Below are 23,430 nucleotides of genomic sequence, written 5' to 3'. Positions count from 1 at the left end.
CGAGAAAGGAAGAGCTCCCCTCAAGCAGGTTTGGCTATACTTAAAACAAGCTCAACATGCCCATATGAGCTTTTTGCTCTAGTGTAGAACCCTGCCTAATCCAAGATTTTTGTAAAAAAGCCATCATGGATTCCATGAGAAAGGAAGAGCCTCTCAGATTGATTTGCTCATACTTACAAAAGTTGCATTAGCCAAATTTTTGTTCATAAACTTGTCAAAAATTGATATTTTTTGGCCATACCAGAAATTAAGCTAAACCCATACCTACCCATACATATTTACTTCAGGTTTAAGTTCAATTGGATACCAGGTTCAATCTAATATTAAAACAATGTAATTCTTCTAGAATTGCTCTGTGAAAAAACCCTCGGGAAATTCTTGTAAAAAACAAATTTCCGTGAAAAATATGCCCCCTCGGAATTTTCTGTGAAAAAACCCTCGGGAAATTCTTGTAAAAAACAAATTTCACGGGAATTTCCCGGCTGATGCAATTTCTGAGTATTGAAGCTTTGCGTGCAAACAAAATTGCATCAGCCGGGAAATTCCCGTGAAATTAGGGTATATAAAGAGATTTTGCATTACATCAGCCAATATTGTGAGAGTGGCTGAGGAGAACAGATGTGTTTTTACAGTGCTCCTCATACTTACAGGCCTGTTTGATTTAATATTCATATTAAATACAATATTTTGCCTGATATTTGTTACATCTAGCTTATTTGTTGTAATCTACTCTTATTTAGGGTCAGGCCTATATCTGTTACAGCTTGTTATACAAAAATCAATACATAACACTCAGTGCTGGGTCATTGCCATTCAAGATATGCATGTTCGTGCAGGCATTTGTGCTAGGTCAGTGTGAATCAATATTTATTCTCTTTTTCCACTTGTGGGCTATTGGCCTTACAACCTGTCATAAGATAAGCATAAAGATTAGATTTAAAAACCCAGGAAATTTTATATAAATACCAAAGCGAGAAATATTAACACACATACATACACACACACACACACACACACAGTACAGTGCTGAACCCAATTGATATTTTTTATTCAGTATAAAGTTTTGAATTGAAACCCAGGAAATATATATAATAAACCAACAACAAAAAATGCCAAGTCAAAAATATTGTAATCAATGCAATAAGAATATATTTAGCTCTAATTGGGCCAGACACCAAAAGATTTGTAATCCGGACAAATACAGAACTCCCACAAAAATTTGCCCCAAATGCAATAGAAAATATAGCATGGAATATTTCACATATAAACATAGAGATACTTGCTCTGCACAGTCCCTACAAGCATCTACATCTGGTCTGAAAAGAAAGCATGAAGCACCTCTTAATGCTAGACCTGCAAAGCAGCCACGCTATGAACCTATCCATAGCAGTTTTAATAGCCAATTAAGAGATTACTGGTTTGAATCAGAGCCAAGATGTGGTATTAACAATTTTTTGAACAGTAAAAAACCTGATCTGCAGGCAATTCTAAATGCACAAAATGGCTCTTATAAGCTCTCCCTCAAATTGTATACACAATATAAGAAGCCAAATGGCACAAAATTTACACAGCCCCACATAACAGAAACTGTACCGGTATATTCAAATGCAAATTTGGACACAATAATAAACAGATTGATAGATCAATTGAATATTAAACACTCTGAATTTGCGGCAAAAGAGTCTGGATGGAGCCTATGCGGCTCTTCACACAGGCTCTATGTTAATATTTCTGAATTCAGCCCATTACAAGGATCTACATATTTGCCATTACCTGCTAATATTAAAAACATAAAGGCCGTGGTTAATATTAAAAATAATGATGAGAAATGCTTTTTGTGGTGTATATTAGCTGCTTTGTTTCCAGTTTTAAGGCATCCTGAAAGAATAAGTTATTACAAACACCATGAACATGATTTTGACGATGCAATGGAGGGTTTAGAATATCCAATGTCTGTTCAGAATATTGATAAATTTGAAAAAAGGGCCAGGAATATCAATAATAAACAATTATCTATTAATGTATTTACTTGTTCCACTGGCAATTGCCCGATAGCACCTCTCAGAATCAGTACATTTGATGATGATTCTGATATTCCAATTGATTTGCTCTTAATTGAGGAGGATGGCACAAATCATTACACTCTGATACATAATCTTGAAGCTTTAGTGAGAACTCAACTAGACAAATCCAATAGAATATTCAAGTTGTGCAGAAGATGTTTAACTGTATTTGATGGTCAAAAAATGGTGAAGAGGGTTCCTGAAGCAAATACAGAAATTGCCAAAAACAAGTTAATTGAGCATCTGAAATACTGTAAAAATCATAAACCTGTTCATATGGTGATGCCTAATCCAAGTGAAAATTGCAAATTCAAAAAGTTTGAAGCCTTGTTGGAACACCCAGCATATATTGTCTGTGATTTTGAATCAAACCTCAAATCTCTTGCATTTTGTAGCCCAGATCCTGAAGAATCTTCTATTACACCATACCAGCTACATGAACCTTCCAGCTTTTGTTATGTGGTTGTACAGGATGGTGTTGTTACCAAAGAATATTCATACATGGGACCAGATGCCATCAAAATATTTGCACATAAAATAGAAAATGAGTGCCGTGACATAGCATCTAACATCTTATTAAAATCAAAACCCATGTTGCCTTTAACAGAGGATCAGATTGAAGATTTCAACAATGCAGAAAAATGCCCGGTATGTGATTCTGAATTTTCAGATACAAATATCAAGGTGAAACACCATTCTCATACAGATGGTAAATTCTTAATGGCCCTGTGTAATAGCTGTAATATTAAGATCAAGAGACCAAGATTTGTCCCCATATTTTGCCATGGAGCATCCAATTATGATTTTCATCATCTGATCAGATATGAGGGGTTTGAGAAGCAGAATTTAAATATTTTAGCTGAAAATGATGAGAAATATATATCTATTAGCAAAACAATTAAAGTTAATGGTGTTCCTATTCACATGAGATTTCTTGATTCTTACAGATTTTTATCTGCTAGCCTGGATACACTAGCCTCTCAATTATCTGATGATCAATTCAAAATCACACGTGCATTGTTTCCAAATCAGGATCTGAAATTAATTAGGCGGAAGGGTGTATATCCTTATGATTATGCTACAGATTTTTCTAAATTTGATGAGTGTTCCCTGCCTCCACAACATGAGTTTTACAGCAAAATCAGAGGATCTGGAATCACAGATGAAGATTATCACCATGCCCAATTGGTGTGGAACAATTTAAAATGCAAGACATTTGGTGATTATCACATGGCATATTTGAAACTTGATGTGACCCTCTCAGCTGATATAATGCAGGCATTCAGAAAATCTTGCATGCAAAATTATGGACTGGACCCAGTGTATTTTTACAGTGCCCCGGGCCTAGCATGGGCTGCAATGTTTTTAAATACCAAAAAGCAATTGGATCTGATCCAAGATCAAGATATGTACTTGTTTATGGAGCAAGGTATAAGAGGAGGGATGGTGCAATGTTCTCAGAGATATGCCAGAGCAAATAACAAGCATATTCCCAATTATGATACAGAATTGCCATCAAATTATATAGTGTATGTAGATGCCAACAGCCTCTATGGTCATGCGATGATGCAAAAACTGCCATATGCAGGGCTTGAGTGGGTTAAAAATTTTAATATTGAGGATCTTCAGAACTATGATGACAGTAATTATGGCCTCTACTTAGAGGTTGATCTGGCAATTCCAAAACATTTACACAAGAAATTTTCTGATCTGCCCCCAATTCCTGAGGTTCAGTGCTCACCTGGCTCTAAACAGAAGAAGCTCATGATGACACTGGAGTCAAAACAGGGCTATGTCATACATTACAAGTACCTCCAGTTCCTGATGAAACATGGTGTTCAAGTGACCAAAGTTGGAAAAGTTTTGAGGTTCAGGCACTCAGAATGGTTGAAGCCATACATTGATACAAACACGGAGCTTCGAACATCTGCAAAGAGCCAATTTGATAAGAGCTTGTTTAAATTGATGGTTAATTCTGTATATGGCAAAACAATTGAAAATGTCAGAAAACATACCGATGTTAAAATAATTACTGACCCCAGCCTGAGTAAAAAATTGGTTGCAAAGCCTAATTTCAATTACAGAAGAATTTATGGTGAAGATATGGCACTTTTCAACATGAAAAAAACAAAGATTAAGTTTGATAAACCTATTTATGTAGGGGCTGCAATATTGGAATTGTCCAAATTACATATGTTAATATTGTATTATGATGTGTTCAAACCTTTTTATGGTGATAGAGTAAAACTGATATACATGGACACGGATAGTTTTGTTCTTGATATTCAAACAGAAGATGTTTATCAAGATATGGCACAGCCTGAATTGTTTAAATATTTTGACACCAGTGAATTGCCAGGCCATTTGAATATTCAACCCCACAACAAAAAGGTGCCTGGCAAGTTAAAAGATGAGACACTTGGTGATGTTATTGTGGAATTTGCTGGGTTAAGTGCCAAGGTGTATAGTTTTAAAACATGTAATGCTGTTGTCAAAAAAGCCAAGGGTATTGGCAAAGTAGCTGTGGAAAAAGAGCTCCAATTTGAAGATTATAAAAATTGCATCAAATCCCAGAGTTTAATCAGAACATCAGAATCCAGAATTCAGAGTGAAGATCACTTATTGACTTCAAATGTTGTAAGAAAAGTGGCTCTGGACCCACATGATGATAAGAGATGCATTTTATCATGCGGCATACATACTTTACCATGGGGGCATTGTGATTTGAAAAATGGCAATCAATGCCCAATTACAGAGCATGATTTGAAATAAATAAACATGCCTATGAACTTATTTGGGTTTAAAAAACAGGCTATTATGGATCTGCCAGCACCACAAGCCTCTTCTGATATCATATCTAAACTGAGTGGCTTGTTAATTATTCATCTGAACAGCATATTTACAGATGTTGATGATGAAACAGGCAAAATATTGTACATATTTAACAACAATTTAAATCATTACCAATTACCTGTAGGTGGGCAATTGCAATTTATTACAACCCCTGAGGGTGATGTTAAAATTTCAGTAGGGAGAAATATTTACAGAATTAAGCACTCAAACATGGTTTCTGGCACTGTTTATACTGTTTCTGCTGGTGACTGCTTATATATTGAGGTCCCTGGATCTTATGACAAGCTTATACCCTTTTTTATAGAATTAAGAATCAGATACTCTATAATAAATAACTACTAAACAAAATGCCTAATGATATTTTTGGCCATACAAGACATGAAGATCACAGTGATGAGATTCTGATGCTTGATGTCAGAGTCAAGAAATTAAGAAGTGATTTACAAGCTTTACAAACCACACTCAATGCCAGTCTTCAATTAGAAATTACAAATTTACAATCACAATGCATGGACCCTCTTCTTAAAATTGATTCTGAACTTAAATTATTGCTTCAGAAATATACTGACCTGGCGACATTGGATAATTTTCAAAGTTTGGAAGAGGCTGTTGCAGCTCTTCAAGCCAAATTTAAGACCCAGGCTAACAACTCTGAGCAATTGAAACAACAATTGGAAGAGCAAATAAATAATGTCCAGACACAGCTCCAAACAATTGTCAAAAGCATAAAATCACAAGAAGATTTTGATCTAGTGATTTCCACTCTAAAAGAACAGATTCAGTCACTCCAAATACCTAATCTGGATCCTCTGAACAATGCCATAGCCGAGGTTAAAGAAAAAATTGAGACACTTGAAAATTTTATGAACAATTTGCCATCTTCCGATGCTTTGAATGCAATAACTCGGAGTGTAGCAAATATTAAGCTGCAACTTGAAACATATGAAGATTTTGGAAAAATTCAAAGTTCCATAACCCATCTTGAAGGTACAATAGCAGCAGTGCAAAGTGATTTGGCAAATGTGCTAGAATCCAGATTGCCTGGGATTGTAGATACCCTTGTCAGTGTCCAGCAACAAATCACAAAGCTTGAAAACCTCAACACTGAATCTGAACTATCTCATTTTCATCACTTGATAGATGATATCCAAACAAAACTTGAAATTTTACAACAATCCACACCCTCTCAGGCAGATATAGCCCTGCTCCAAAATGCTATGCAAAATGTGGCTGATGCTTCTGAATTACACAATGTGAAATTGGCACTTGAATCTTTGCAAAATACAGTATCAAATCTTCCCACATCACAGGAACTTAAAAATATTAAGAGAGCAGTGAATAGGATATTGAAATCAGAAGATATCAAGAATATCCAAGCAGAGATCAAACAACTTACTCAGACAGTGACCACTCTTCCAACCAATCAACATATTAATGAACTGCATGCCCTGTTTGAGGATATCAGAAGACAGGTCCATGATCTTACAGCTCAAAATTCAAAATTGGCAGTTGTTGAAAATTTGCAGCAAATTGTAGCTAATATCAAGCAACAGTTAGGGACCATGGAATCCAATCAAGCAAATGCTTTGTCTGTTTTTGCCACCCAGCTTCAAGATATTGTGCAACAATACAAAAAACTTGCTGTTGACATAAGAATCAAGCCTGGGCACGATGAGATTGTTAGGACTATCAATGAGCACCTTGAATCTGTAACAAGCAGATTGCTCACAGCAGAAAAAGAAATAACAGGCATAATCGAGAATCCAAAACATTCAGTAATTCTTGAATTGTACAGCATCCCCAACAAAGAATATGATTCTCCATTTACACCAGGAGGCAAAATATATATGCTGTCCCCTGCACAATTTTATTACCAGTTTTTTGTTGGGGGCACATTGAGACCAATCAAGATCAAATATTGGCTTCAGCTACAGGCACACCACTACCCCACCTTATCAATAACAAATGCTAACAACAAAGTGAAAATCACCAGTGTAGAATTGGAGGACTTTACAGATCCCAATACATTGGAAACAGCCTATACTGAAGATGATTTTACTCTGGAATTTAAAATACAGATAGGGGACAAATTATATTTAGAAAATCCTGCAGTTTCAGCTGCTGAACACCCCATAGTTGCAATATTCTTATTTACATATTATGTCTAGAAAAATTATTGTTGATGAATTACACAGACAAGCCAGACATAATTTTAAGAGACTGCCAGTAGTCACAAAGGGCATAGATGATTTATGGCAAAGCGACTTGATTGAAATGGCAAGTGGGCAGTTGAAAAACTTAGACAAAATCAACAAGGGCTACAAGTATCTACTCACTGTAATAGATACATTTTCAAAATTTGCCTGGGCTGTGCCACTCAAATCCAAGACTGGAAAATGTGTTACAGAAGCCATCAGAACAATCATCAATCAGAGTGGAAGATCCTCGCGCTATTTGCAAACAGATAATGGCAAAGAATTTTATAATTCAGTGTTTCAACAATTTATTAAAAGCCAGGCAATAAAACATTACTCGAGTTACAGTGACCTCAAGGCCTCAATTGTAGAGAGATTCAACAGAACCTTAAAAAATCTTATGTATAAACAATTTACCCTCCAAGGTAATTATAAATGGATTAATATTCTTCCAGAACTTCTACATAAATATAACAATTCTGTCCATTCTACAATCAACATGAAACCCTCTGAAGTAACTTCATCTGATGAGCAAAAATTGATCAGCACTGTATATTATCCTAGATACCAGCCAACAACAAGAAAGGCCAGATACAAGATTGGGGATCAAGTAAGAATAAGCAAATATAAGCACTTATTCAAGAGAGGCTTTACAAGAAACTGGAGTACTGAATTATTTACAGTGGTTCAAGTTAAACCCGGGACCCTTAACACATATATAATAAAGGATCACCGAGGAGAAATTCTCAAAGGCAGGTTCTATGAACAAGAGCTCAGCAAAACTAAACAGCCTGACACATATCTCATAGAAAAAAATATCCGCAGAAAAGGCAACAAGTTACTTGTCAAATGGCTAGGACTCCCAGAACACAGCTGGATCGATGCAAACAAAATAATAATATGAACACCTGGGATGTTATAAAAAGGCTCCCAGAACCTGAACAACATAATAAGAGAAATGGCAAGTTGTTACCTGATAATATTAGGTGTCTTATTGTTGGGCCATCTGCTTGTGGTAAAACTACACTAATGGTTGATAATTTTTTATTGGCACCCAACTGGTTAGACTGGAGAAACAGGCACTTGTATATCTTCTCTAAGAGCTTGGAACAATTAAAATATCAGCAGCTGATGAAGCTATATGATGGATTGGATATTGCCACTTTTGAACCAGATGTTAAGCCACTTCATGAATGTCTCGATAATTCTGTTGTTGTGTTTGATGACATTATATTGGATAATCAAAACAAGGTTAGAAACTTCTTTACACAGGGCCGGCACAAAAACATTGATTGCTTCTACCTGGCACAGACTTTTTCAAAAATACCCAAGCAGCTGATCCGAGACAATAGCAATTTTATATGTATATTTCATCAAGACCATACCAACCTCAAACACATACATGATGAATATGTAGGTGGGGACCTGAGCTACAATGATTTTTCTAAGTTTTGCAGCAGGTGCTGGAACCAGGACAGTTATGGGTTTGTCACAATTGATATGACAAGAACACCTAATACTGGTAAATACAGAAATAAAATCAACAATTTTCTAGACGTAGAGACGTATATAAATAAACATGAAAAGGCCAATCATTGATGATCTTAAGTTAAGAGATTATCTTGTAAAAAGATTTAAGGGATGGAAATCAGAGAACCGAGGAATTTATGAAAAACACAAACAAACAGAACAGCCTGTAATTGATGCTATTAATAATTTAGGTAAGAATATCAAAACTGTTACAGAGCAGAATCAAAATTTGCTCACAGAGCTTGTACCTGTAGCTGCTAGGAACATATTAGATTATCCAATCACCCCACTGTCCAGTATTCATACACCTAGTCCTATTGCTCCTAGAAGAATTGAGGCTAGTCAGGATCCTATTGAATTGGGTCTTCTTGCTCAAAAATATTTAACCACACCTAAAGACAATAAAGATGAGGTTTTTGGCTTATATGCTGACACAGAGCTTGATGGCAGCATCATACATAGAATTGGCAATTTCAGAGTAACATTTATGGGAGATGATATAATTGTATATTCAGAATCTCGTCTCGGAGAAAAAGGTGCTTTTGTTAAGTACTCCGGAACACCTGGATTACGGGAACTGATGACTAGGAAAAGGCCTGGCAGCTATACAGATCAGGATTATGAGGATTACAAAGAAATATTAATAAAATCAGATGCTCTATACCAGAACAATGATCCCACACAAAAAAGGGTTAAGTCCAGCAGTGGGGCAAAATACAACAATTTAATCAAGCCCATATGGTCACAGATCAAGACTGGCAGTGGAATCAAACAATACAACACCCTGCCCAAAGAATTTGTGTGGGTTGATGATGTCAGGAAACTTGTAGATAGGCTATTGGTAATAGCTGGGGAGGAAAATGCTGGGAACCACAATTTTTACAATGAAAAGGTTGGAATTATGGACATGATAAGTACCAAATTGTCTAATTTTATAGTGAATGACACTAAGGGGATTGGATATCTCATAAAAATAATTAATACTCTACCACCTAAATTTTGGAATATTTCTGAGGGTCGGGGCCTTGTTAATGACATTATAAACAAGCTGCCATTTGAACTACACATTCCAGGCTATCAGTATTGTGGTCCAGGCACAAAATTGGATCATAGATTAAACAGAGGGGATCCTGGTGTTAATCCTTTAGATGCTGCTTGTAGAGACCATGACATAGCATACAACACACATTCTGATCTTGACAAGAGACATGTTGCAGACAAGAAATTAGAAGAGGCTGCATTTGGCAGATTTGTAAGCAAAGATGCTTCTTTAAGTGAAAAAATAGCAGCATTGGGAACCACCATAGCTATGAGCACCAAACAAAAACTGGGGTGGGGGTTGTGAATATGTATATAATAAACCTACAATGAAGGCTAAGGGTGTTATGTATCAAATACCTTATGCAGGTCTCAAATCTCTTAAAACTATTGACAGTCTTTTGACCAAAAAACAGCGCAAGAAAAAAATTCTTGTATTGCCAAGGGTCATGGTATGAAATTGTTACTTAGTACCCCCCAATTAAAAAAAATTACAGCAATCAAGAAAAAAATCACATGTGGGGGGATTTATATTTACCATCCCTGCCATCTTAGCTGCTCTCGGGGCTGTTGTGAGCTTGGCTGGGGGATCAGCTGCCATAGCAAAAACAGTAATAGATGCCAAGAAAAATAGGGCAGAATTAGATGAGCAGAGGCGCCACAACCTGGCAATGGAGAAAAAAGGCAAGGGTGTTAAGAGAGCCATGAATAAGTTTAAAAAAAACAAGAAGCACTTACAAACCAAGATATTGAAGCTTTAATCAAGCCACTGGGCATCAAACATTTTAGAGGTGTGTACATGTCTGATTCTTTACCGGAACAACCACTCAACAAAGAGTGTGGCATTGTTAATTTGGATGAGTACAAAAATCAGGGCACTCACTGGATCTGTTATCTTAAATATTTAAAAAATAAGGCATTTGTGTTTGATTCATTTGGAGGTGCTCCACCTGAAAATTTAATAAAATATCTAAATTCAGCTAATTTTTATTACAATAATGCCCGTGTTCAAAATTTCAGAGATGTTAATTGCGGACATTTGTGTTTATCTGTTCTTAGATATATGTCTCAAATAAATAAACCATCAATTGAAGATTTTCAAAAAGCCTTGTGGTATTTAAAACATCATGGGGGTATTCCATCTCACCAGCCAAAATTCAATATTGAAACTCAAATTGCATGATGACATAGTGTATCCCAAAACAATAGCTCTCAGAGCATTTTATGGCATGTACCTGATCCCTAATATTACACACCACAACAATACAATTGCAGTAGGGGATGAAAAAATTGTCATCACTCCAGGGCAATATAATCTATCCACTCTAAATGCTCAATTACCCAGAGGTGTAGTGTTAAGTCAAAATTCTGTCACTCACAGAGTAGAGATTGCATCTGCCACAGAAACAGTGGATCTGGGTACTATAGGAGAGCTGTTAGGATTTGAGAACAACACAAAACTTGAACCAGGCATCAGACACACTGCTATGAATATACCTAAATTCTTAGCCATAGAGACTCTGAATATTCACTGTAATGTGGCTGAGGGTATGATCACCAAATCAAATGGCATAGGCACTCACAAACAAACAGGCATTATTGCAACATTCAAGCCTAATTCTGAATTTATGGAGCCCATCATCTACAATCCATCCCCAACATTATATTTTCCTGTGTGTCATAATAGAATAGATTATATTGAATTGATGGTCACTAATGAAAAAGAAGAATTAGTTGATTTTGCTGGAGCCACAACAACTGCAATCATAGAGATTAATATTTAAATAAAAATACATACAAGAAGAAAATGGAAAATATTAAGAGTTATGAGCTACAATCATTCCCTCCAAACAGGAGGACATTTGCAAATTTAAATCAACCCAACACAGAAATTGAGGTTGATCTTGATGTAGGGGATGGCTTTATACACCCCCACAGAGCAGATCTATACATCAAATTTGATGTTGTAAAGCTCGATGGAACAAATTATCCGGCAAATTCTAATATAAGACTTGTAGACAATTTTGTGCCACATCTGTTCTCTGAAATTGAGATCAGAAAGCATGGCGTTGTTATAAACAGAGTGGATTATCCCGGCATTACCTCCACAGCTTTGGCCACATTAAAATTATCCAAAACCGAGGCTTCATACTACAAAATAGGCGGATTTGAAGCTGGTGATAAGATATTATCTAAGAACCACACAGTGCTGTTCCCGATGCGCCTATTGCCAGGATTCTTCTCAGATTACAAAGAAATTATGTGGAAGGGTGGGTTAAGAATCACATTTAGAAGAGCTGCAAATGATAACAATGCTTTGATGAGGTACAGTACAATAAACCCCACAGGAGAAGCTCTGCCCAATACCCTACCAGATGCAGGCAAATGCATTATTCAGACCATGGAGCTAAGAATCCCTGTTGTTGAGTATGAAGCCAGTTATGGTCTTAAATACAAAGCTGATATAATAAAAAATCCACAGGTTCCTCTGCAATTTTATACATATCAATGTGTACAGAAGCCCGCATCTGGTACATATTATGAATTTGATGCTACAAATTCATTCTCCAGTATTCAATATGACATGCCTGATTTTGTGGTAGTACTGTTTCAGACTGGGAGACACAATAATCAGGAAAAAAATTCAAGTAAATTTGATAACTGCAACATCAAGAACATATATCTTAAAAATGGCAGAAATGAGGTCTTTCCTAGAGAAAATTACAATTTAGACATGTCCAAGGATGATTTTCTTAAATTATATGAAGCTTTTTCGGCTTTCAAGAGGGTCACTACTGGCAATACTGACATGTACTACACACCAGATGAATTCAAGGCACAGAGACCCATGTTTGTAATCAATGCTTCAAAAAGAAAACAAGTTGTGGTGAATGACAGAACAAATATTAAAATTATCTGTGAATTCCATGAAGCATTACCTAATGACACCATATGTAGTGTTATTCTCATAGGAGAAAAATCATATGTTTATGATGTAAGAAATGAGAGGGTCACAGAGCAATTCTAGAAGATATTTGCTCTATTATCCTGTTGTACAACACACAAACCTCAACTGTATATCAGCTAGCAGTGAATATCTTATGTGTAGGCAGTTGTATGTATTTCAATCTTATACAGGACTCGAACCCAAAGCCCCTGATTACAAGGCCACAATATTAACACGTCTCCAAATAGAATATGCCCACATTTTACTGGGTTCTGAAGACCTTGATACAGACAAAATTGGATTTTGTTTCTGTCATAATATTCTCCAAGTCTTGCCTAGGCACATATTATCAGAACAGAATTGCTTTCAACATGAAGAGGGGCAGTTCATTGCCACTGGGTCAGAAAATATGTATCTTTGTCTCAATCTTTGTTACATTTTCCTTGTTACATTTTCCCCTGTTGCACGGAAAGATTAATGGCCCCTTCGGTGAATCGTACAGAAAAATCCATTAATGTTCCGTTCTAGCATGTAGATTTTATCTTTTGCGTGCCGGCAAGAGCAAAACATTAGTCTTTTGATAGATTAATATCAATTCATGCATTTCCGAGCTATAATTACTTACCCCAAGCAATGGAATTTATCAGAACTATGGACAATATGCCAAAACAATTATAACAGCAGTTAGTGGCTGAGCTGGTAATCCCCAAATATAAAATAATTTTGCTCTGTTGTATAACACTTTTTACCAGGTTTTCAGATCTGGGAGTTGTATATCAACTAGCAGTAATTATTCTCAAAATCTCACATATGGAGATATTATTTTGCCACACATATTTCAATCTATCAGGACTCGAACCCAGAACCCCTTGTTTACAAGACATTTTGCCATCAGGGGAGGCTTCACATTTTACCAGGATTCAAACCCGAGTTTTTTGATTACAAGGCAATGCACCACACTCTACTGGCTCTCAGAACCCAATAAATATCAATTCAAGATTCCTGGGATTTTGACAGATAAGCAATAAAATAATAAAAAAAACTTGGCTTAGTTTTAAGTATGAGCAAATCAATCTGAGAGGCTCTTCCTTTCTCATGGAATCCATGATGGCTTTTTTACAAAAATCTTGGATTAGGCAGGGTTCCACACTAGAGCAAAAAGCTCATATGGGCATGTTGAGCTTGTTTTAAGTATAGCCAAACCTGCTTGAGGGGAGCTCTTCCTTTCTCGTCCTTATCCTATCATAAATACAACTACTAATGACAAAACACAACACTTGAGTTTTATACCCTCGAAGAAAGAATCAGCATGGTAAAGTGGAATGTTATACCTTCTCTGCCTGGACATGGATGTTCGGCGGTGAGTGATTATGGTCGTGACTGTACAGTGTCTCAAGAGTTTGACTTGTAACTCGCTCCAACGTTTCCTCGTTCTGATCCTCTCAATGTTCGCTCTAAAACTGCCTAATGACCTCTCTTGTCCCAGATAGTTATTACCATAGATTTTACTAAGCAATGCGGAGTTAGTCACCTGTTTCCTGTTCCTGAGTTTCACATGTTTACACCGTTGGTGACCCGGTAAAGCTTAGGTAATATCTGACACCGCATTCCTTATTGTCGAGTTCCTGTCTGTCAAATGATGGCCAGTGTCTGGGATTTTGAGCTGTTTTGACGTAATTGTATTTTCAATATTTGAGAATTATTACGAATTGGAGAGCTCGAGTGATGCTATACAAAACACTCATTCGTGGTATTGTAGTATATGGATGTGAAGCATGGTCGCTTACGGAACAAGCCTCTAACAAACTCGACTCATTTGAGCGTAAAATCCTCCTAAGGATCTTTGGCCCTATTCAATCACAAGGAGGGTGGAGAATTAGATATAATGATGAATTTTCCTCAGGCAGACTTGTAATCTTCCAAACTGTTTATCATTCCTGTTGGGATATGATGAAAGTGTTTAGGATACTGTTTTCACTTTTTTGAAGAGATCTGGTCTTTTCCACTGTTGTGAGGAGGTTTTTAGTATATTCTCACCTTTTTAACCCTGTGCAGGTCACTTTACAACCGTGCATCTCCAAGGCGCTCTTTACACCTTTTTGAAACTTTTAGGTCAGAATCTTAGATAAGGGGTTATTTCCCCGCATATATTGAAGGGCGCAAAATAGGCTCATGTGCCGACGGACCCAACAATTTTAAGTCATTCATTCGAACTCCATTCGCATCGGCTAACTATAACTTCGAAAATATCACTGTTTAAACAAACCGCAGGTCGTGCGTTCTCCACGTGTTCAATCTTCGTAGTCATGGTTATCAGAGTTCATTCAGCCCAATGGATCGGACGTTTCAGTGACCCCTTTCACCAAACTCGTTACCTGAGTTTGGAGGTAACCGCCGCTGCCTGCAAACATCCAGGAAAGCGGAGAGAAAGTTGGAAGTCTTCAAAAAGTTCCTTGGCCCTTTTAAGAAAGCATTCAACCTCCAGAAACTTCCGGCCCCTTTCATCCGGCCCCGTACTGGATGTGATCATTGTTATCGCCTCGCAAAATGCTTCGTGTCGTTTCCTCTCCAGAGGTTGCATTGTTGCTGGGAACCGCTAGCCCCTCATCAACTCTGAGAGTTCAGGGTTTCCTGGTTAATGAACTCTTCATTCGCCCCTGATTCTTCAAGTCTAGGAAAATTACCCCATCTCCGTTCACCCTAGACTTGATCCCTCTGTGTTTCCAGTCCCACCCCCTCCCCTCGCTTCCTCAAATGAGCACCCATTCAGCCCCGGCTAAAGAACGGGGCCGCTTCCTTAACGATGACTGCAATTTTTTCCTCCCCAGCTAACTTTTGCTCCTGCTGTAAGCATTGTTCAAAGAACAACTCCAATATTTCCCTTAGGTCGGTGTTTACGTTTCAATGAAGGAGAAAGGCAGTTTTGGATGAGGGGGGGCATCCTTTTTTGGAGGAAAGGCTAGAGATGTGGTGTGAAATTTTCCCGCTCGCGGTGGTGGCTTTCGTCTGAGGGAACGTTGGGTTAAGCCTGCGGTGGCTTGATAAAGCAACTGATCGTGAAGCAGCTTTAGAAGATGCACCAGAATTAAGGTGATTGTGGTAAGGTTCTTAATGAACCCATGTAATAAGTTGATATTCAAGATTTTTAAATATTCTTTCATAATTTCAAGTCTATAGATTGCAAACTCTTCATGTCGACAGGGTAGTTCGAATCGGTTTTGTACTGTAAACAAAATACAGAGTTATATCAGTAAGATGTTCTCTCGCATATCCCATACGCATAATGAATGCTGATTCAATACGTTTTCCCCATTAATACCATAAAGAAACCGCAAATGATGGAGTGTAACGTGTAGGATATCAAATCATTTTAGGAGGTAACAACAAAAGATAAAGGCACCCCTGTGCGCCTGCACATATGCCATGAAGTCATATGGGGTGATGTGAAGTTATAGAGCTCCACATATTCTTGATAGGTATACACGGGAAAATATAGGGTGAGTCAGTGAAATGGGAAGATTTAAAAAAATCACAAAAAATTGAGAGAGCAAACACTAGTTAATTTTTAAAGATGAAGGTACTGTACATGACTTGAAATTTCTTGTAAACCTGAAAAATGTTCATTTTTTAATATGGTATCGGTAAGATGGCGTCCTAGGTGTTGCACACATTGTCAGAGTCTCAGAGTAAATCCGCCCATGACGCTTAGTAGCATCTCCAACGGAATGTTGTGGATCTCTTGCCGAATTCGCTCCTTCAAGTTAACCCTGGTTCTTGGGAAGGTTGTCCTTGAATTATTTGGATTTGAGGTAACCCCAAAGGAAAAAGTTAGGAGCCGACAAATCGGGTGAACGGGCAGGCCACGGAATATCGCCGAATGTGCTGATGAGACAACCATGAAATGAGAGTGTAAGCACATCCATAGACACTCTGGCAGTATAGCTAGTTGCACCATCTTGCTGGAAGAGTGTTTCTTCATCTGGGTCATAGTCATCGAGGACAGGCATCAAAAAGGTTACCAATATGTCAGCATAACGTCCAGCGTTCACCGTCACCGTGTTACCGCTCAAGGTCACGCCCCTCACTCTTATAACTCTCAACCACAGCCATTCCTGAAATCTTCCCGTTTGACTGCCTCTTGGAACGTCATGGGCGGATTTACTCTGAGACTCCGACAATGTGTGCAAAACCAAGGACGCCATGTTACTGACACCATATTAAAAAAATGAACATTTTTCAGGTACACTAGCAATTTAAACTCGTGTACAGTACATTCATGTTCAAAAATTAACTAATATTTGCTTTCTCTATTTTTTGTGAATTTTTTAAATCTTCCCGTTTTAGTGGCTCACCCTATATTTATTAATGTAAAATGCTTACCTAAGAGTTAAAAGGTGTAAAAACAGCCGTGAGAAAGATTAAAAGTGTGGTTGTAAAAGGACCTGCACAGGACAAACACAACACATTAAAAAGGTAAGGATACACTATAAACTTCTCGGAGATAGTAAGACCCGCACTTCTCAAAAAGCTAATAGATGTTACAAACAGTGTCGGATGATAAACAGAAAGGAAGACTAGAAATCTGTCTGAAGAAGAATGTTAATAAGAATATGCCGAACACTTAAAATGGCATTGCACATGACACATTGAAGGGTCCGGCCCTTGCAGCAAATGACCATGAGTGAGACGGCTGTGTCCAATCTGCAGCCAAATTAAAATTACTTCTTCTCTATGGCAGGGACGGTGCGAGGAACACCATGCACTAAGGGTGGGTTTCATAGCGCCAAACTTGTACCCCGTTATCCCATCGGACTCTTGCTGCCAAGTATCAAGAAGATAGGAACAAAACATGTTTTGCAGGTTCTTTGCTGAAAGATGGTGGATGAGAACATCGCAGACTTGGTGTCAGCATCGGCTGCTTCGTTCCCCTTGATGCCCACGTGACTAGGGATCCAACAGAATGGACATGCTCTGCACATAACCTTTAGAAGAAAATGCATTCATAGATAGAAACTACACCCCCTTCCCAGAAAATGTTCATTGAGAAACTTTGTCAAATAGTCGGGATGGAATGAGGAGGAGCATTGTCTTACTGAAGCACAACTTGCGACTTGTTGTTCTACTTTAGGGATCGGAGGCCCTCGAGGGGCCATCCGCTTTATTATTTTCAGAAAATACAAAAGATACATCATAGTTACAGAGATTAAATACAACATATGAAAGGAACATCAAAGGCACATAATGACACACTTTTCGTTGCAAGTTATAAAATACAGTTGTGTTATCTGTAAACAAATGCACCGGTATGGGGTGCATACACAAAATGGCCCCTAGGGCCGCTTGAAATTCATAAAAGCCAATATAAGTTTCTGGCAACTGTAAAAACTGAAACAACACTTGTCCTGAGTCCAGGACAGCCGCCATGGAACTGACGGTGGCATCTGAGTACACTATCACTGCCGAACTCTGATCCCGTGGGCACAAGGAAAGGGGGCGGCTATGTGTATTGCGCAAGCAGGACAAGACCCACGGCCAGTAACTGTAGAATCCCTGATGTAGTAAGTAAGCCACGCCATGTGTCAAGTTCGTGGTGCCCACTGCCCAGGTTATATAGCCCCTGAGAATACGCCTGATCCGGCGATAGGATATCAATGAAGGGGGGAACGTGGCGCAGGAGTTGAATGTATCTATCGGGCATAGAAATGCTCATGTTCTCGACAGAGATAGTAAGACCCAGATAAGTCAAAAGACGAACGGGTTCCAGGACACTCTTTTTGAGATTCACTTTCACTGAGGATTGTAAAACTCGTTGCACTGCGATGCGGAGATTATCCGGAGATCCCACTAGAAGAATGTCATCATAGTACACAAAAACCGTCACTATGTCTCGTAAAAGATTGTTGAAAAATCTTCGGGATATACGCTGCATATGAAAGGGGGCCCAAGTCCACCCCATGGGGAGGCGAGTGAAACACCAAAATTGCCCAGCACAGCGGACCCCGAAATATGATTGTGTGGCTAGAGAAAGAGCAACATGATAAAAACCATCACTTAAATCAATTTTCACTAAGAAAGAAGCACTAGTCACTTTTCCGATGAGATCTCGCGCTGTAGGTAAGTGAAAGGGGAGCGGCGAGTACTTGAATAATTTCCCTGTGTGTTGGTTCGTGGAAAGTAATATAAGCTGAATGAGCAGATTAAAATTAAAACTGGAGAAGCGCGACCATCCCGCTCTTGGTGTCCCAAACTTACGTCTTCAATAAACTTATTAGTAAACTCCCTCTCCCTTCTGACATCTACAATAGACATACTTTCGCCAAGGTCAAAGTAACAGTAAAACGTCCGGGAGTAACGAGAGAAAGTAACCTCAAATGACTCCCCTTTGAGAAGGTAGAGAACCTCCAGATGAAATCCTATTTTGGACTATCTTCATGGATTATTTCACCACCAGAGTTGGCAACACTTTCTCTGTGAACGTATTTTTGTTTACAGATAGTCTGAGATTGTAAGATTGCTAACTTAGGATCAAATTAATGAAGTGTAAGTTCATGATGTCTCGTACAAAGCATCAGTTAACTCTGTCTACCGTACCGTGAAATGTTTCAAGTAACAAGGCATTTTAGCTATGTTGCTGCATAGTCATCCATCTGCTGTCGCTCGATGCAATTGCTAAACCCTCTGAAATCCACGCGCAAACCACACTCTAACGTGAGGTTAAATTGTACTTTCATGTAGTGTAGGAAGGTACTGTGATGTGGTTACCTATATTTAGTACGAATGAACCACAAAACCGCGAACCACAACAAACGGCAGGCATTATGTAAAACGGACAGAGTATGGAATAGCTATTGCCTTTTTAATCTAACTTGGGCAAAGGTGAGCTTTGCCAATAATTTCGTAAACATGGACACAAGTGCTAATATCTTCTTTTTAAAGGAAATGCTTGCTTTTGTTGACTACAAATTCGCACAACCACAACTCTGTTCTTCTAATAAGATGAAACACAACTCTCCTGCACATTTGCACATCCAATGTGGTTGTCCTGTTTTGTCTCAGTTTCAGCCTCATGCGTCAGCGATATCATGTAATGTAACGCTGAACTCTCTCACCTAATGTTGAAAAACTTTCGTGAAATCCAAGCAGATTGCCGTTTCATATTATCATCGAGGTCTAATCTATTATTCGTTCACTGCAACGTCACATTCACTGCAATATAAGAAATTTCTGCAGAATTGTGGGTGCAATTGGGTTGCAAAACTTTTTAGATTTTTGCATTTTGCTATTCTGGACAACTAACCCATTTCTCGCATCTTGCTGTGCCAGGCGCCTCTTACCTCCCATCATGCCGTTCCAGGCGACCCTTACCTCGCATCACACCGTACCAGGCGACCCTTACCTCGCATCACACCGTACCAGGCGACCTTTACTTCGCATCACGCCGTACCATGCGACCCTTACCTCGCATCACACCGTACCGGGCGACCCTTACCTCGCTACAAGCCATACGAGGCGATCCTTACCTCGCTACACGCCATACCAGGCGACACTTACCTCGCTACACGCCGTACCAGGCGACCCTTACCTCGCTACACGCCATACCAGGCGACCCTTACCTCTCATCACGCCGTACCAGGCGTCTCTTATTTCGCATCACTCCCTACCAGGCGACCCTTTCTTTGCATCACGCCGTGCCAGGCAAGCCTTTTCTCGCATCATGCCGTGCCAGGCAAACCTTTTCTCGCTTAATTCAGTGCCATGCAAACCTTTTCTCGCATCATTCAGTGCCAGGCAAGCCTTTTCTCGCATCACGCCGTACCAGGCGACACTTTTCTCGCATCTTGTAACGCTGGACAACCCTCTTCTTCTTGCTTTGTCGGGAAACCTTTTTTCATGATTATGCAGAACAACGATTATTACGTTGGAAAACACTTTCACGTCACACTGCTGACAAGCCAGGGAACAATTCTATGTAGTCCACGACTCTGCTTGACGGGACTTCACTAATGTATAATTAATTGGATTTTTAAAAAGGCACGTCTCTGCAAACTTTCCGTACTTAAATTGGGGCAATTATCACCACAATAATTCTTCCGAGCTCTCGTTCGAATTAGACTGAAAAATTCATAAATTACTTCATGCATTCATGGGCAACCCCGATCCTCTACATCACCCAGTCGCCACGGTTGGTGCTTCGCCAAGCACGAAATGTGATGGGAGGGCGCTTCTCCCCGCTGCAAGTTGGTGCCCTTGGTCTTGGCGTCTGCCGTAACGCCTGAGGAGGGCACCGCAGCTTACCTCCTGAATATTTTTCCTGCTCTTAATGGATCCGGATTAAATTACCAAACGACGTAACGAGGTTAGGAGGGAATTTAGGTGCGAGGCGGCAACTTCCGGGCGAGATGGTCCGGCTGAGAATGAACCGTCGCTCCCCTGTCTTTGTCGTGCAGCGGCCGTGACTACGAGTCTGATATTTCAGACAGCATATGTCACCGTGGATTTCTGGGCTTTCTCCTGAAGGAGTGTACCAGGGGACAGTGTTGCTAACTCGTAGTTCATGCTTCCAGATTTCGATTTTCTGGGAGGTAATAAAACTCACTTTCAGCGTGTCCATCTTGATGTTGAGCGACATTTTGTGCATTTTGAGTGCCTTCTTCAGGTGAGAGGGACTCTTGTAATTCTGGAATCTCGTCTTTCGTGAGTTCACTAACTAACATTTCCTTTTTCAGACATGTAATTTACTGTCACGTAACGACATACGGTAACCAGAATAGTTAACGACTCTGAACATAATGGGTTGAGCATGCAGAGGTACAGTCACGGATACTGCTGGGTTGTAAGAAACCCATTGACTTTCAATGGAATCATTATAACCCAGCAGTGTCCGTGACTGTACAAACAAGCACGTTTAAAACATGTCTCCCTTAACTGTTTCCATCATATTTCATAATTACAGATGGGACACCTCCGATTCGATAGCATAGATACAAGGGACATAGTTTGTTCTTGAAAAACTGTTTCATTGCAGTAACAACAGTTTAAGTGAACAAATATTTTCTTTCTTGAACAGAGTTTATTGTTGCCGAAGTGTCTTCGTGTTAGGTGAAGGGAGGGAGTAGCCGAAGACATGATGCACCCACAGATACTTTAATAGAAATAAGTTGATCTAAGGGAATTTTTATTTTTCAGTGCAAGGTAGGTCATTCTTTATGGTTTGACTGATGCATTCATATTGTTCTTCCAGGCATAAAGGACCGGAGGCTTTTCTGTGTAACTGCAGCAAAGGATTCTCAGGGCCACTGTGTGAGAAGCCAGAAAATCGAACCGGTGAGTACTTGTAGACTTTTAGTTCATTTAAGTGTGGGACTGCCATGAGTACTCTCACTCTAGTCTTGCAAATTAAAATGTCTGTATATTATAGAGCAAAAGGTTCACCGTGCTACAGCTCTTGCCAAGAAATGATCTGTCATTCACGAGCCGTTGTTGTCCAAAATGACAACTTACTGATCTGTTGCACGAGTCTTTTGAGAAAATAACTAACTAACTCTCTAGTCTTCTGATGCAGCAACACATGCCTTCCATCTTCCCCTATTCTGGGCAAGATCAATCCAATCGTTTCCATCCTTACAGATCCTTCAGGTCCATCTTCGTCTACAGGTTTCTTACCATCAGGTTTCCAACAAGAATCCTGTAAACTCTTCTTTCCTCTCCCATTCGTTGATTTGACTGATTGATTGATTTGTTGTTTTAAGTCCACTTTATGCACAGAAAGGCTAATCTGGACTGGACCTACAGTTTAAAGTGGGATCCGAACCACTGTGCTATGTGCCTCCACCGGGTCTCTCCCATTCGTGCCACATGGCCTGCCCATCTAATGCTTCTTGATTTTATTTATTCTTTATTACACACACACAACCCAAAATGTGTCAATTGACACATATATATTTTGATTTCAATAACACGTTAACGTGCACAAACTGCAAATGATGCACCTTTTAGTGTGTCAAAATACACTTAGGAATGTTTAAAAGGGTAATTTTTATCAGATTAAGTTCCATGTGATGCACTAAAATGCTTCAATTTGGAAGATCAGACAAGATAATTTCGAAGATAACAAACTTTCACATTTAATGCATCAATTGACACAGCTAAATGTGTAATTTTGTTATCTTCGAAATGATCTTCTCTGATCTTCCAAATTGATGCATTTTAGTGCATCGCACGAAATTTCATTTCATAAAAATACCCTTTAATACATTCCTATGTGTATTTTGACACACATAAAACTTGCATAATTTGCAGTTTATGCACGTTAACGTGTTATTGAAATCATATATATATATATATATATATATATATATATATATATATATATATATATATATATATATATGTTTTGGGTTCTGTGTGCAGTTATTACTACGAGTCTTTTGAAAGGGTAAGCATATAATATCAATGAAGTATTGAAGCCCTTAAAGAGAAATTTAGTTTTCTCTTGCCATCTCCGTGTCGGTTGAATTTCCATCTCATTTTGTGTGACTCTGGTCTTCAAGTTTTCAGGTCCACTTTATGCAGATAGGCTGATCTGGACTGGGACCTGAAGTTTAAAGTGGGATCCGAACCACTACGTCTTCCAATGGGTATCGAATCCTGGATCCCTTGATGACAAGGTGACGATGTTACATCTGCGCGATCGGAGAAGTACTGCAAGTAAACAACAAAATACTTTTTGGCGCGATATCAAACTCGTTTTCTCCTCCTTCACCTCGGAATTGAGAGTTGTCGAGTGGGTGATCTGAAGCGTATG

General features: G+C 38.8%; 1 protein-coding gene across 2 annotated transcripts in view; it reads left to right on the top strand.

The window, feature by feature from the left end:
* LOC145994371 (uncharacterized) overlaps nt 1-23,430 on the top strand; it is a 947,129-nt gene that overhangs the window by 665,338 nt on the left and 258,361 nt on the right. For both annotated transcript variants that reach the window (XM_083130485.1, XM_083130492.1), the window contains exon 5: nt 21,868-21,950. In XM_083130485.1, the coding sequence (XP_082986611.1) occupies nt 21,868-21,950 (83 nt within the window). The remainder of the gene's footprint in view (nt 1-21,867; nt 21,951-23,430) is intronic.

The sequence above is a fragment of the Lepisma saccharinum genome, chromosome 1, assembly GCF_977018435.1.
Source record: "Lepisma saccharinum chromosome 1, izLepSacc3.1, whole genome shotgun sequence".
NCBI lineage: Eukaryota > Metazoa > Arthropoda > Insecta > Zygentoma > Lepismatidae > Lepisma > Lepisma saccharinum.
The sequence above is the reverse complement of the archived record's forward strand: the minus strand, read 5'-3'. Positions and strand labels throughout refer to the sequence as shown.